Source organism: Corvus moneduloides, chromosome 6 (genome assembly GCF_009650955.1).
Source record: "Corvus moneduloides isolate bCorMon1 chromosome 6, bCorMon1.pri, whole genome shotgun sequence".
In the NCBI taxonomy this organism is placed as follows: domain Eukaryota; kingdom Metazoa; phylum Chordata; class Aves; order Passeriformes; family Corvidae; genus Corvus; species Corvus moneduloides.
In genome coordinates this window covers 16403940-16416101 of record NC_045481.1, presented here as the reverse complement: position 1 = coordinate 16416101, position 12162 = coordinate 16403940, and the positions used below count along the sequence as shown (strand labels likewise).

The 12162-nt window shown below is 43.3% G+C and overlaps 1 protein-coding gene across 2 annotated transcripts in view; it reads right to left on the bottom strand.

Moving 5' to 3' along the window:
• Positions 1 to 11668, bottom strand: part of CCDC88C (coiled-coil domain containing 88C) — a 99501-nt gene extending 87833 nt beyond the window's left edge. The window contains exons 1-3 of one of the 2 annotated variants that reach the window (XM_032111467.1): positions 11192 to 11668; positions 10977 to 11077; positions 3517 to 3625 (exon numbers count right to left, since the gene is read on the bottom strand). In XM_032111467.1, the coding sequence (XP_031967358.1) occupies positions 3517 to 3625; positions 10977 to 11077; positions 11192 to 11251 (270 nt within the window). In that variant the 5' untranslated portion in view covers positions 11252 to 11668. The remainder of the gene's footprint in view (positions 1 to 3516; positions 3626 to 10976; positions 11078 to 11191) is intronic. The other variant, XM_032111468.1, reaches the window with a different exon arrangement.
• Between the last annotated feature and the right edge of the window lie 494 nt (positions 11669 to 12162).

Genomic DNA, 12162 nt, shown 5'->3' with positions numbered 1-12162 from the left:
AGCACATCTAGGGGTTGATCTTTAAAGCTTAAATCAAACCCAAATTCCACCAATAACCTGTCTTGTTCATACTTATTTCCAGCAGAAACCCTCAGCTTATGAGATCAGTAAAGTGCCAACACTAATACTTGGAACTGTGCTTCTGGATCAGACCCGTCCATGTTTTCTGAAGTATTATCTCTATCAACGAGAATTTTGCTTTAATGGAGATCAGCTATACAGATATACTAGAAATCTGATATTAGATACAGAAAGACTAGACAATTACATGATCCAAAATCTCAGCTACCTTCTGAATATCAGCATTAATTTTAGTAGGCACTTACGTCACCTTCCTCAGATACTGTTTACAGTACCATGTATTTATGTCATATTCTTGATTGCTCCTGCCCAGTACAAAGAAGGACAAATATTATTGCATACCTACCAATGTCCTTTGAAAAACAATGATGAAAATACTACTTCATTCTAGATGACCTGGTCTACCAAATTCAGCAATTATGCCGTAAACTTGACTTTAGTCCATGAAGCAAAAAGGAATGTAAAATGTCAAGGCCAGTATTGTGTTTTTAGGAGTTTTTGTTTCTCTTGAGGAAGCAGAAAATTTGTTCCTATTGTTTGTCAGGAACTTATCCCTCACAGTCCCCACAGACACGTTTTCAGTCAGTAAGACACTACCCTCACTTTAACTTAGGCTAATGTATTAATACTACTTCATCAAACAATGCCCACAACTTCAGCCTATTTAAAAACATTCCTAATATTCAGGAGAGAAGCAGCCTAACAATATTTAATTATTAAGAATATTTAATATTCCAAAGCATCTATTTGGTTGCATGTTAAAAAAAATCCTAGTAAAACCTACTTAAATCATATCCTAATGACAAGAAAACCTCCAAACATCTAACAGAGACACGAGTACAGATGCAACACTATACTTGGCATCAATCTCACACAGAGCTCAGTTACAGCATAGATGGCCTCAACTACCCCCAGACTATGGGAAGTTGAAGGCTGCACACACCACATGAAAGGGAATCTCAGATTAGCAACAAGACCTTGGATTTGCCCTGAAGATATGATTGTGTCAAGGAAAAATAAGTTTCTTATATAACGGTATTATCATCAAAAAAAAGTTATTTTATTTTAAACTTTGTTGTAATTACATTTTCAGGACCAAATGCAAAGAGTGATAAGCTCTCATGACTACTTTGTTTACATACAGTATATGTTGTCCTCAGGCAGCAAGATTCATAGTACTTAACTTCTGGACTACAATGGGAACATGACTGTTACAGCTGCTACTGCAAGCCTCAGCTACTGTTTCCCATTGAAAATTCTGTGTCTTAATCTATTTTAGTTGTTGCTAGCTTTATTGGATTAGCTCAACAGCTAGGTCAACAAGTAACCTAACACATGACTCTGAATCACTTTTCTTTTTTCCTGACCCTGAGCTCTCTCCAGGTACTTTTAAAAGAGGTCAGAGTATCAGCTTCAAGAAAAGAAAAAAAGGCACGTGAATCAAAGTTTCAGCACATGAAGAACCAGACTCTCAGACATTAAATCTTGAGGGGGCAAGGAGAAGGAAGGTTAAGACTAGTCTCTCTCAGACTCCATATACATTTAAACTATTTACTGAGTAACAGAAACAGCAACAACAAGACAAAACAAAAAACCAACCCACTAACCCCCAAACTTCAACCTCTAGTTATGACCAAATGGAATTTCCCCTTAGAAATCACAAGTCTCAGGAATGACATCACATTGCATCAGCATCTCCGGATCTCAACAAGAGAGACAGATCAGTTATCCTCAGAAACACATGATATCCTCCCCTACACCATCATCTCAAACCTAAGTTACTTCATTTTCCTAGCAGGCTGCTGGAACTTGCACAGATGACTCATATGCCCCATCTGGTTTTGTCATTTTCCACAAGTGCCTGTCTTTCAGGCTTTCCTAAGCAAGTCCAGGAGCAGAGTTGTGGCAATCTGGAAAAGCAGTGTAGGCAAGCTTTGGAAGAGAATGGCACGAAAAGGCACTACTCTACATCTCTTCTGTATTTTGAAGACAAAACCGATACACAGTCTCCTCCGTATATACAAAAAAGATGAAGTGTCCAGGGTAAACACACTGACATCAACTCCGACAGTTTAGTTTGCTTGTTCGTTATATGACTGAGACACACAGAGAAGCATTTTAACAATCCTAAGTGGTTTCAGCTTGGTTTACACTGCACAGCATTCAAATCTGGCAAAAGATGTGTAGAAGGTAACAGCAGAACAGTTACCTTCTCACTATGAAGTCCAAATATACATAACAGTGTGCATACAGAAATTCTATTTAGAGTAACTGAACTTGTGCTGTGGCTTTCCAGCAGCAGCCAACTGCTTGTAACTCTGCAAAAGCACTCAGCTGTCACCACCCTGGTTTTAGGGGAGCACTGTGACAGTACAGGAACACTGACAGTTCAAGAAAGACACCCAACAACTGCACTGTGAGACTCTGCAGTCATTCCCGCACTTCGCTCTCTTAGAGGAGTTCTGAACAAACAACTACTTGAACACCAAAGTACAGAGTGTAAGAAGTCTACCTTCAAGCTAAGCACAGATTTACTTTTCCTATCAATTTAAGGTTTATATTCTAGTGTTAAAAACTTCTTCATCAAGATTTTATTTTCTAGCAGCCCCTTTAAGAAAAGGTTTCCTGTTTTAAAAAGTCTTCTGCCTAGAAACACTACTTCCATTTCAGCAAACCCCTTCGCATACACAATCCTACCACAAAACAGCCCTTTTAGTATATGCATCTCCAAATGCTATGACAGTCTTTGAGCACAAAAACTTCTTTAAAAAAAAGAGGAAGGCAAGGAAGCAGCCTCTGGCCATGAGGAATAGATAGAGAAGATAACCATATTGTCATTTTCAGAAGAGAAAGCATGGCTAGAAGTACTTTTACACAAGCACAATTTCCCCTCCATTTCCTGTGATGCCTTGAGAGGCCTCCCAGAAACAGAGACTAGACAGGAGTAAGGGAATAAGGTAGGTATTTATTTGAAAGGCCTTCAAAGGTACCCCCTGGGGAGCCAGAGGCTACTGCCAAGATAGACCCCAAGATGGATGACAGGTCACGAGTTCTTCACACTTTTATAGGTTTGATTCATTCGCATATCAGAGTTAATTCTCCAATTAAAGCTTCAGTTTGATGATGTAATTCCCCTCAGCTTGCCCCCCTCTCAAAGGCTTTTGGTTTATACTTTTTGGGCCTAGGACAGTCTGGGTGTCCTTGAAGAGCAGGCCCAGATAGACTTTGTTATGTCTACCTAGCACGAGAGAGCAGAAATTAACAGGCTACAAGAAGCTTCAGAGTTAGACACTAAGCAGTACAGAATTTGAAAAATATAGAAGTTAAAACCTAAGGCATCACCTGCAGCAAGCTTCTTTGAGCCCCCAGCCCCTGCACTAGCTAAAACAGTACAGCAGTCACCACAGATCAATGAGCAGAGAGCAGAAAGCTCACCTGATAGTAAGTCTTAATGTTTCTGATCAAGATGGTCAGGTTTTGAACCCGAAGATAGGTATCATTATTTACGTGCTTGTTGACACGTTGGTTGGTTGGTCGAGGATCTCTATTAAAAAGGAAGAAGAAAATAAAATATTACTAATTAAACAGGTGTTGAGACTTAACATCTCAATAACATTTAAGTTTATGCAATAAATACACTGACAACTATACAGGGTACGTATACATTAATTCACGATAGAATAAGCTCATTACCTCTACACCTATGTGTAAGTTGGGAATATTTCCTGCATTTCACAAAGTACCCTACTGCAACCCACACAACACTTCAGGGCAGCTTCCCTTCTTACCCGTATTTCCCTGAAAAGAGAACTTACCTAGCTTGTGCAAGCTAGATCAAAGCAGTCTCTGATAATATGGGGTTTTCCTTATTCAAATAAAGGCAAGTCTAGGAAATACTATCATGCCTTCCTTGGCTTTGGAGTTTTAAAACAAGAAGAGGGTATTAATACTTGATCAGTGATGTAAAAAAAAAACCTGCAAAGACCAGAGGTCTTATAAACTGAAGGGAAAAGAAGAATATTGTACTTATTACACCCATATCATCTAACTAGATCTCTCATATACATGCTATGTTTCTTGTTTGATTTTAAAGAAAACATATCAAAATTGTACCTGAAGCAACTTTATTTCTAAAATAAAAAATAAGACATGGGAAAAAAGTTGCAAATAATTTCATACAAATGTCAGATCCTCTCTGTACACTCTAAGATGTTGCAAAAAAAGGAACCCAAAAATCCTTATCTGCCAATAGCATAGATCAAAGCATTTTGTTTGCCCTCTAATAATGACTCTTATCAGCAGACTCCTACACAATCCAAACACCTGCCTCCCAGAGCTCTGCTGCGGCTGTTAATTAAGCCATTCACAGCTCTTCCAGGGCCAACTACTGAACTCAAGCGCTGACAAGGAAATAAAAGAAGAACTGATCCAATATTTATTTTTAAAATATATCTGCCAACGTTTACATAAGTATGTCAAAGAGCTTTTACTTTTTTTTCTAAATGCACAACCATTCCAGAGCACCTCTTGAGTGAAAGCAGTGCTGTGTGAGTAAGTATGAAAAAATACAAAGATATTCCACAGATGAGAGAAAACTGCCTTGACAGCAGATAACATCAGACACAGTATTTATGTACAAAGGTTTAAGCAATGTGAAGCACAGATGACCAAAACTAGCAAGACACTACACAGCCTTTCCAGCAACACAGGATTTTGCATGTGGATTAGTACTGTAATAAATTATGAAAGAAAGAACAAAAAGAGGCAACTGCAACAAGCTTTTAAAGTAAAATCTGTAGTAAGTATTCCATTTTACTGATGCTCAGATACAGGAGTGCAGAAGCCATACTTGTAACAGTTTGACAGGATGGGTCCTCGACACTGAGGGCGAAGCATCAATGCCACCTGGGCTTGAGCTCAGACAGCACCCTGCCTTCAGTACTGTCTGAGCAGATGCTGAACCTCAAAGGAAGCTGGATACAGCTTTTTTAGGCAAGGCCATGACAACAAACTGGGAAGCTAAAAGGGAAGAAACATTCAGTAAAGAGAAGCTGGCCAAACAGAAGGGTCAGCCTACAGTTCTCATTTCCATGTGAAAGCTCATGTAGGCAGCATGCTGCCATGGCACTGTCTGGCAGTGTTCCAGGTTTGTGGCCAAGAATGGAGATCTTTGACTGGCTAGCAGTCACTACTCCACAATCCTTCCCAGAACTGCACAAAATGGGGCCAAAATCCACAAAACACATTGACGAGCCACAGGAAAGGAGAGGCTATTTCTTCAACAGCTGCAGCAGTGGAACTGCAGGACTTGGATGAGGTTTTCAAAGGCACATAAGGCACAAAACAACTACTTCCTAGACTGCTCATTTTTGCACAGTGGAGACTGTGTTACAAGAACAGAAGCACCAGCAGGATCAGGCCCTCAGAAGCACCAGCAGGATCAGGCCCTCAGAAGCAATTGCAGAGCTTTTATCCTATCATCTTCGTTAAGGGTAATTGATTGCTCCAAAAGCCCTTAATGCCACTGACCTCAGGGTCCTCTTAACCTGCAGCCAAGCTGCAGCACAGTGTAGCTCTGGCACTCCTGCCACCTCTCCATCACAAGGAAGTTAAAAGCTTTTCTGAAAATAGAAGGTAGCTCAAAAACCCTAGTTTTCTGAACATGTTGTGTAACCAGCTTCACACCTCAGCTCACTTCAGAGAGGACCCTCTGCACAAGATGTGCAAGTCCAGCACAGCCTACACTTCAAACTGCCACAGGGATTACTGTCTTTGCAGGAAAATGAAACAATTCCTTCTCAATAGGCAAGATCCCATTTCTTCTTTCTGTGCTTAAAGACAACCCTAGCCTAGAGAATACAGAGCTGTTGGTACCACACTTCGTACATTATAGCACCTACTTGTATGGTGAAATCAAGAATTTTATAGAAAGGAACTGTTTCCAAGGATCACAGTGAAAATTAAAGAGAGATTTTCTTTTTTTTTTTTTGCAACACTAACGGGGTAACCCAAACAAATTAACGTCTAGATATATCTGAAAAATCCATGAACACCACCTCAGATGCCTTTTCAGTCCTTTGATGTTTGGTCTTTCCCTTACATATAAATCTAATGAAAACTACATTTCTTTTTTTTGAAAACCACCTACTCCTCAAGATCAAAAAGGTTATCTAAATGAGACTGAGACTGCATGGCTGAGGTGTGACTTAGGGAGGTACTCCATAAACCAGTAAAAACCCACCCAAGACAAATAAACAGAAGTAAAAATCTCAAACCTCACTATATACCCAAACATTTTAAAGAAGTCATCTGGTTTGTACACTCTCATGACTCTTCTAGGAACAGAGAGAAAAGGAAGGGTCAGGAGACAGATCAAGTGACAAGTTCAGCAGGCATGGGGCCAGCAACACAAGTGCATGAAGATGCAATCCTTTAAGTCATCAGTTAATAAAAGTAACCACAAAAAAACCCCACTTACATTTTAAAATGACAATCCCATTCTTACAATTTCTGACAAACCATTTTGATGAACAAGGGGAAACCCCTCAAGTCAGGCCCAAGGGTTATAAGATGCCAGAAGGAACTGACTGACTCAGCATCCTGCAGCACTTTGCTCTGCAGGCAAGGCACTGATCAAAAACACACCACTCTGGGGCCACTCTAGCCCTCCTACCACCCAAGTTCTTCCTCTCTCATCAAGTGAGGCAATGCTACTAAGGCTGGCAGATTCCTAAATTGCCTAGAAGATGGTGGAAAAGTGCACCTCTAAGTAAGATTCTAAAATTTTAAATTAAACAGATGCACATCTCTAACCTTCTGGTATTCATGCCATCTTCTAGAAACCACAAAGAGCGGGCACTCACAAGGTGGCTGTTCCTGTCACGTGGTCTGAATTAAAGACAACGTATCAACAGCACCACAAACCATGACAGCTGCCACTGAAATGGAAAAAACCTATTATTGTGCATTTTTTATAACGGGATTTTAACACAAATACAGTGTTAGTTATACAGTGTTATCAGCTGTATTCCTAACACACATTCCTGTTCGCTAAATGTTTTGACAGAAAAGCAGTCAATTATCAATTAGAAGAATTAGAACAAGCCAACATGAAAACACTTACATGCCTACATAAAGCTCCACACTATTTCTTATAGGAAGTTTCATTTGGGAAGTTAAATGGGGCAAATATTTGCTTATTCTGTTAGGTATTATACCACAGCTGCAACTGTAACACTGAAGGCAGTCTATGCAGTGTCGCCACGTGCTGATTTCATACCAGGAAGCGACACACAGCCATCTGAACAAAGTTCTTTAAAGTATGTCTGCAGAGAAACTCATTAACCTGGTATACATAAATCCATCAGCAACACAAGCTTGAAACACAGCACTTTGAAGATTAACAAACATTTTTGTATGCAGAGCATTCAGCCAGTACTGCAAGTCTGCAAAATCAACGTTGTCCTTCATGAATTATCAGGTTGGGATATACACTTCAGCAGAACACAAGCACACGAAACCACTCATTTACAACAGAATTATTTGAAAAATCATTTGTCTTGTTTTAAAATCTAAGTGGGGAAACCAAACACCGTTGTCTGACTCTTCCTACTAAATTCAACTTGTTTAACAGCTAGGTGCCCCTACTGAGAACCAAACAATGCCCAACTTTCTTAAAAATAGTCTTGCTTGTTTTAGAGATTACCAGTAAGCAAAGGGATCACCAGCAAAGCCCAACAGCTGGTGTCCTACTGACTACAGTCTGCCTAAACCCAGCCAGGTTCCCTTCCTCTGCCCTTGTGCCATGGCTACATTTGGCAAGCCTGAGCAAACCACATTTTATTCAGAGCTAGCATTCCCGGGGGCAGTTCATTTCTGAAGAGGATGAAATGAAGGCACAGCCCTATTTTCACCTCCTGTCAAAGAGCCACAGGGACCTGGCAGGAGGAAAAGTGATAGATAGCTGTCACATATCTCTCTGGTGACACAGCTGCCTTGCTGAGATGAACCCACCACCTAAAAAACATTGACACCACAACACAAAGCAGCTGGAATCTTCTCCACCCAAAGTTGTCAGACAGCATTTAGGGAAAATCCAAACCATTACAACAGAAATTAGGGGCTGACTGAACTCCTACAGCCCACCCACAACTCAAACAGCTAAAGCCTTACTTCCACTCAGCAATCTCCACTGAACAGGTACATCTGGATTTCTTCACAGATCCACCTATCTTTTTTGCCCTGAATGAAACTTAAAATCTGCTTTGCTGCAGGGCAGAAATGTTATATTTTTAGTACAGAATTTCCCAAGAATCTGGATTTCAAAATCTTCACTGAAAGAAACACGTTGATTTGCAGCAAAGTACTGCATCACACCTGGTGTTTAGATGCAAGCTGTGTGCCCCTGCTATTTCTGTTCCCATAATCAGGCAAGCAGGATAAAAAAAAATCCAAGTGAAATAACACACAAGTGATGATGCAGCTGCTCACATCAGGAGCCCAGCTCTTTCACCCTGCCACCCCCTACTCTCTACATGTGTGTACATGTCTGCACCTGTGCTTTCAAGCAGTCAACACTATCACAGCATGGCAAATTCAATTCTAGATTTATCAAAGGCTCCCATTAACACGCTTTCAGCAGGAAGAAATCTCCAGCCAAGCACTGAAAACTATCTTCAGGGACCAAGACTTAAAAACAATGAGCAAGAATTTTTAAAAACACATTTGTTTTTTTATTCTGAAAGCTCTGTGGGGCAGAAACATGCCTTACAAGACTTTCATGACTTACAGGCAACCAGTAATTGCATTGCAATTTCTAAAGTTAAAACCAGGGAAAAGTAAAGGTCAGTCAGCACCTCTCCTGAGCACCTTGCTAGGTCAGGATATATAAATAAAATTGCAATCCTTCCTAAATTAAACAGTCTTGGGCTCTCAGCACAAAGCTTTTGGTTTCAAGCTCCTTAGTCACCATTAGAAGCACTGGTACATCTCCCTAAAAAGGGGGGAAAAAAAGGCCCGACTGTGTATAATGGGACAGTTTCCTACCCCACAGTGCTTGTGCCTCCCACATTTCACTTTCTGAGACACGACTGGCAGAGATGTTTCTTGGGGAAAAAAACCCAAACAAATTAAAACCAAAACCCCACCAACTTATATACCTGACTGCTTAAAACAACTAAGCATGCCAGGGCATCTCTCATAATCACATGAGAGCAGACAAAATACCAACTGGTGTCACTGCACTCAGCCAGCCTATATGCTTATCTTCCTTATTTCCATGAGATCTTATCATTCTCTCCTTGTCTCCAGACCACTGCTCAGTTGCTCCCTCGACTTTAACAACTCTATCTCCTTAGACTTAGTTCAACGGCCAACTACAAATATTTAAGTTTGCACACACCACCTAATGAAGCTCTCATAAAAATGCCACAGTCATTCAAAAGCCACATAACTCCATAAATTTGTGACTAAATGTGACTCAGTTATTTTTTTCTTGTTTTTAAATAAAAAGATGATTGCACTTATAATTAAATAAATGTCTTCGATAATACTACTGTTTAGTCAAACCTGCAGCTGACTCAGCTGCTCTTCCTTGATAGTTTGGTTGGTCATCTTTGTGCCAAACACAATGGTCATAAATCAAAATTTAATTTCCCACACATTGGAAAGCTACAAACCTGGATCTAAACATTTCTACTTGAGGCTTTAATTTCCAGAAAATTATTTTTTTAAAGAGTAATTATTCCTTAAAAAATGCTGGAAATTATGCCTTCTCTTTCCAAGAGGCTTCTATCTCTACTAATACTTTACACCATTAGTTTGTTATCTCCATGTGTGCTGGCTGATCTGGGTTCTGTTCTGAATCTTGGATCTTCACCAGCTTCACTATCTAAGTTCCAGTACACAATTTTCACCGTTGGCAACATCAAGTCAAAAGAAAATTTTATTACCTTCTCACGTGGAACAACCAGGTATCAGAAGATAACAAAACTTGGCAACTTGAGCAGGTGAGGCATTGATTGTCAGACTTAATGTTATTTCTCAAGATTCAAAAAGATTCTAATATGAATTCTTAATTCTTGATTAACACTGCAAAACACTGGTCGAACTTCAATTGACTTCAGTCACTTAAGATCTTGAGTGCACTGCCAAAACTATGTGACTTCCAAACTCTCCTCCCCTGAAAGGCAAATACTTCTCCCTACAAACTCTCAGATATATTTCAGAATACTTAAAAGCAAATACAGAGAAAAGAAAAAACAGTCAGGCTCTGCATACAGCACAGCAGATCAGCAACAGGAAAGGATGTGGTTAAAAACACAGCACAAGTCCTAACAACGATTCATTTCAATGTTAGGGTATTTTCAGCACTCCATCTTTTAACCAGTTTCTAAGATCCCTCAACACATGGCCTTGCAGTGCCACTTGAAAGAGGTAGCACTGAGGGTTTTTTTCCAAATTATGTACTCCGTATCGAAGTTTACGCAAGAGTAGACAAAGTTCAGATGAAACCCTCCCAGTAAAGCTTTATATGATACTGTACTTTCATTTCCTTCTTTGTACTGCCACACACCTTCCACTGTAGCATGCGTGAATAACTGAGATAACTAGGAGAGAAAAAAAGAAAAACAAAAAAAAAAAAAGAAGGAAAACCAAACACACTCCACGCAAAAAGACCAGAAAGAGAAGTTAAAGAACACTTTATAGAACTGGATTAGTTCGGAGCTTTTTTCCCCCCACGGTTTTTTATAAATTTCGAAGAGCAACCAAAACGAAAATCGCTCCGGCCCCAGGCCGCCCTCCCCGCAGGAGGAAAGCTCCGGGCCGGAGCCCCACACCCGCGGGAGGGGCCGGGGCGCGCCCCTTCATGTCTGCCGCCCTCCGACCCCACTCACATTTGCAGCATGATTTTGTTCAGGACCACGCCATCCACCAGGTCCATGTAGATACCGAGGTTATCCTGGTCGCCACTCCCCAGGTCCCCGAAGGTTTTCACCTGCCGGAGGAAGGACAGCGGGTTGGGGGATGGCGAGCGGACACAGCGAACCCCGGCAGGACAGGACTGCCCCGCCGGCTGCCCCCTCGCTCCCCGCCGCCCCGCTCTGCTCACCCAGGTCACCAAGGGGCTCTGCAGGAAGAGCTCCAGGAGCTCGGAGACGGTCACGTCCATGTCGCCGGGGTTCGGGCGGCGGCGGAAGGCTGCGGGCGCGGGGCCGGCTCACTCGGGAGACAAAGGCACGGAGCCCATGGCCCACCGCCCCACTGCCCGCCGGGCGCTGCCTACAGGGCAAACAATGCGCGGCTCATCGCTCCCCGCCCCGCTGGCACACGCGGGGCCGCTCGCCGCGCTCCCTCCTCCCGACAGCAACAGGCCAGTCTTCCCCCGCCGAGCTCGCCCCGTGGCTACAGTAGAAGTTCCCCAGGCAAGAGCGAGCCACACCAGGAGAAGGGGGCTCAGCCGCCAGGCCAAACGCCCAGGAGCAAAGGCGCGGAGCCCCCGTAGGACGCCTCCGCTCCGGCCGCCGCGGTACCTGTGCCGGGGTGTGCCCGAGCCCCGGCAATTAGACCCGGGCGGTGGCGGCGGCGTGAGGGGCAGCGGCTGCCGCCAATGGAAGGGGCGGAGGGGGCCGGCGCCGGCCAATGGGCGGCGGCCGCGGGGGCGGGATGCGGTGTGGGGTCGGGGCGCGCCGCCCGCTCGGCGTCGCCCGCACGCGGCAGCGAGAGCGGCCCGCGGCCTCTGCCCGCCCCGGCGGGGGCGGCCCCGCACCCCTGCGGCTGCGCCTCGTCCCCGCTGCCACCGAGGTGATGCGCGGCCTCGCCAGGAAATTCGCCCGCGCGGCCGCGCCGGGGCGGCTGTACCTGCCGGGAGCCGCCCGGCGCCGCGCCCTCCTCCGCTGGGAACGGCGCCAGCGCTGAGCGGGAGCGCGCGGGTCCGAAGTTTACGCTTTAAAAGCCACGAAATTCACCACAAAGTACTTTGTAGGGGTGCTTCCAGATGCGCCGCGTAAACCCCTTAGCGCAGGTCAAAGAACTAAGAGGGGAAACTTGGAGCAAAGCGAGCGGCACAACCTGTTGCGCGCC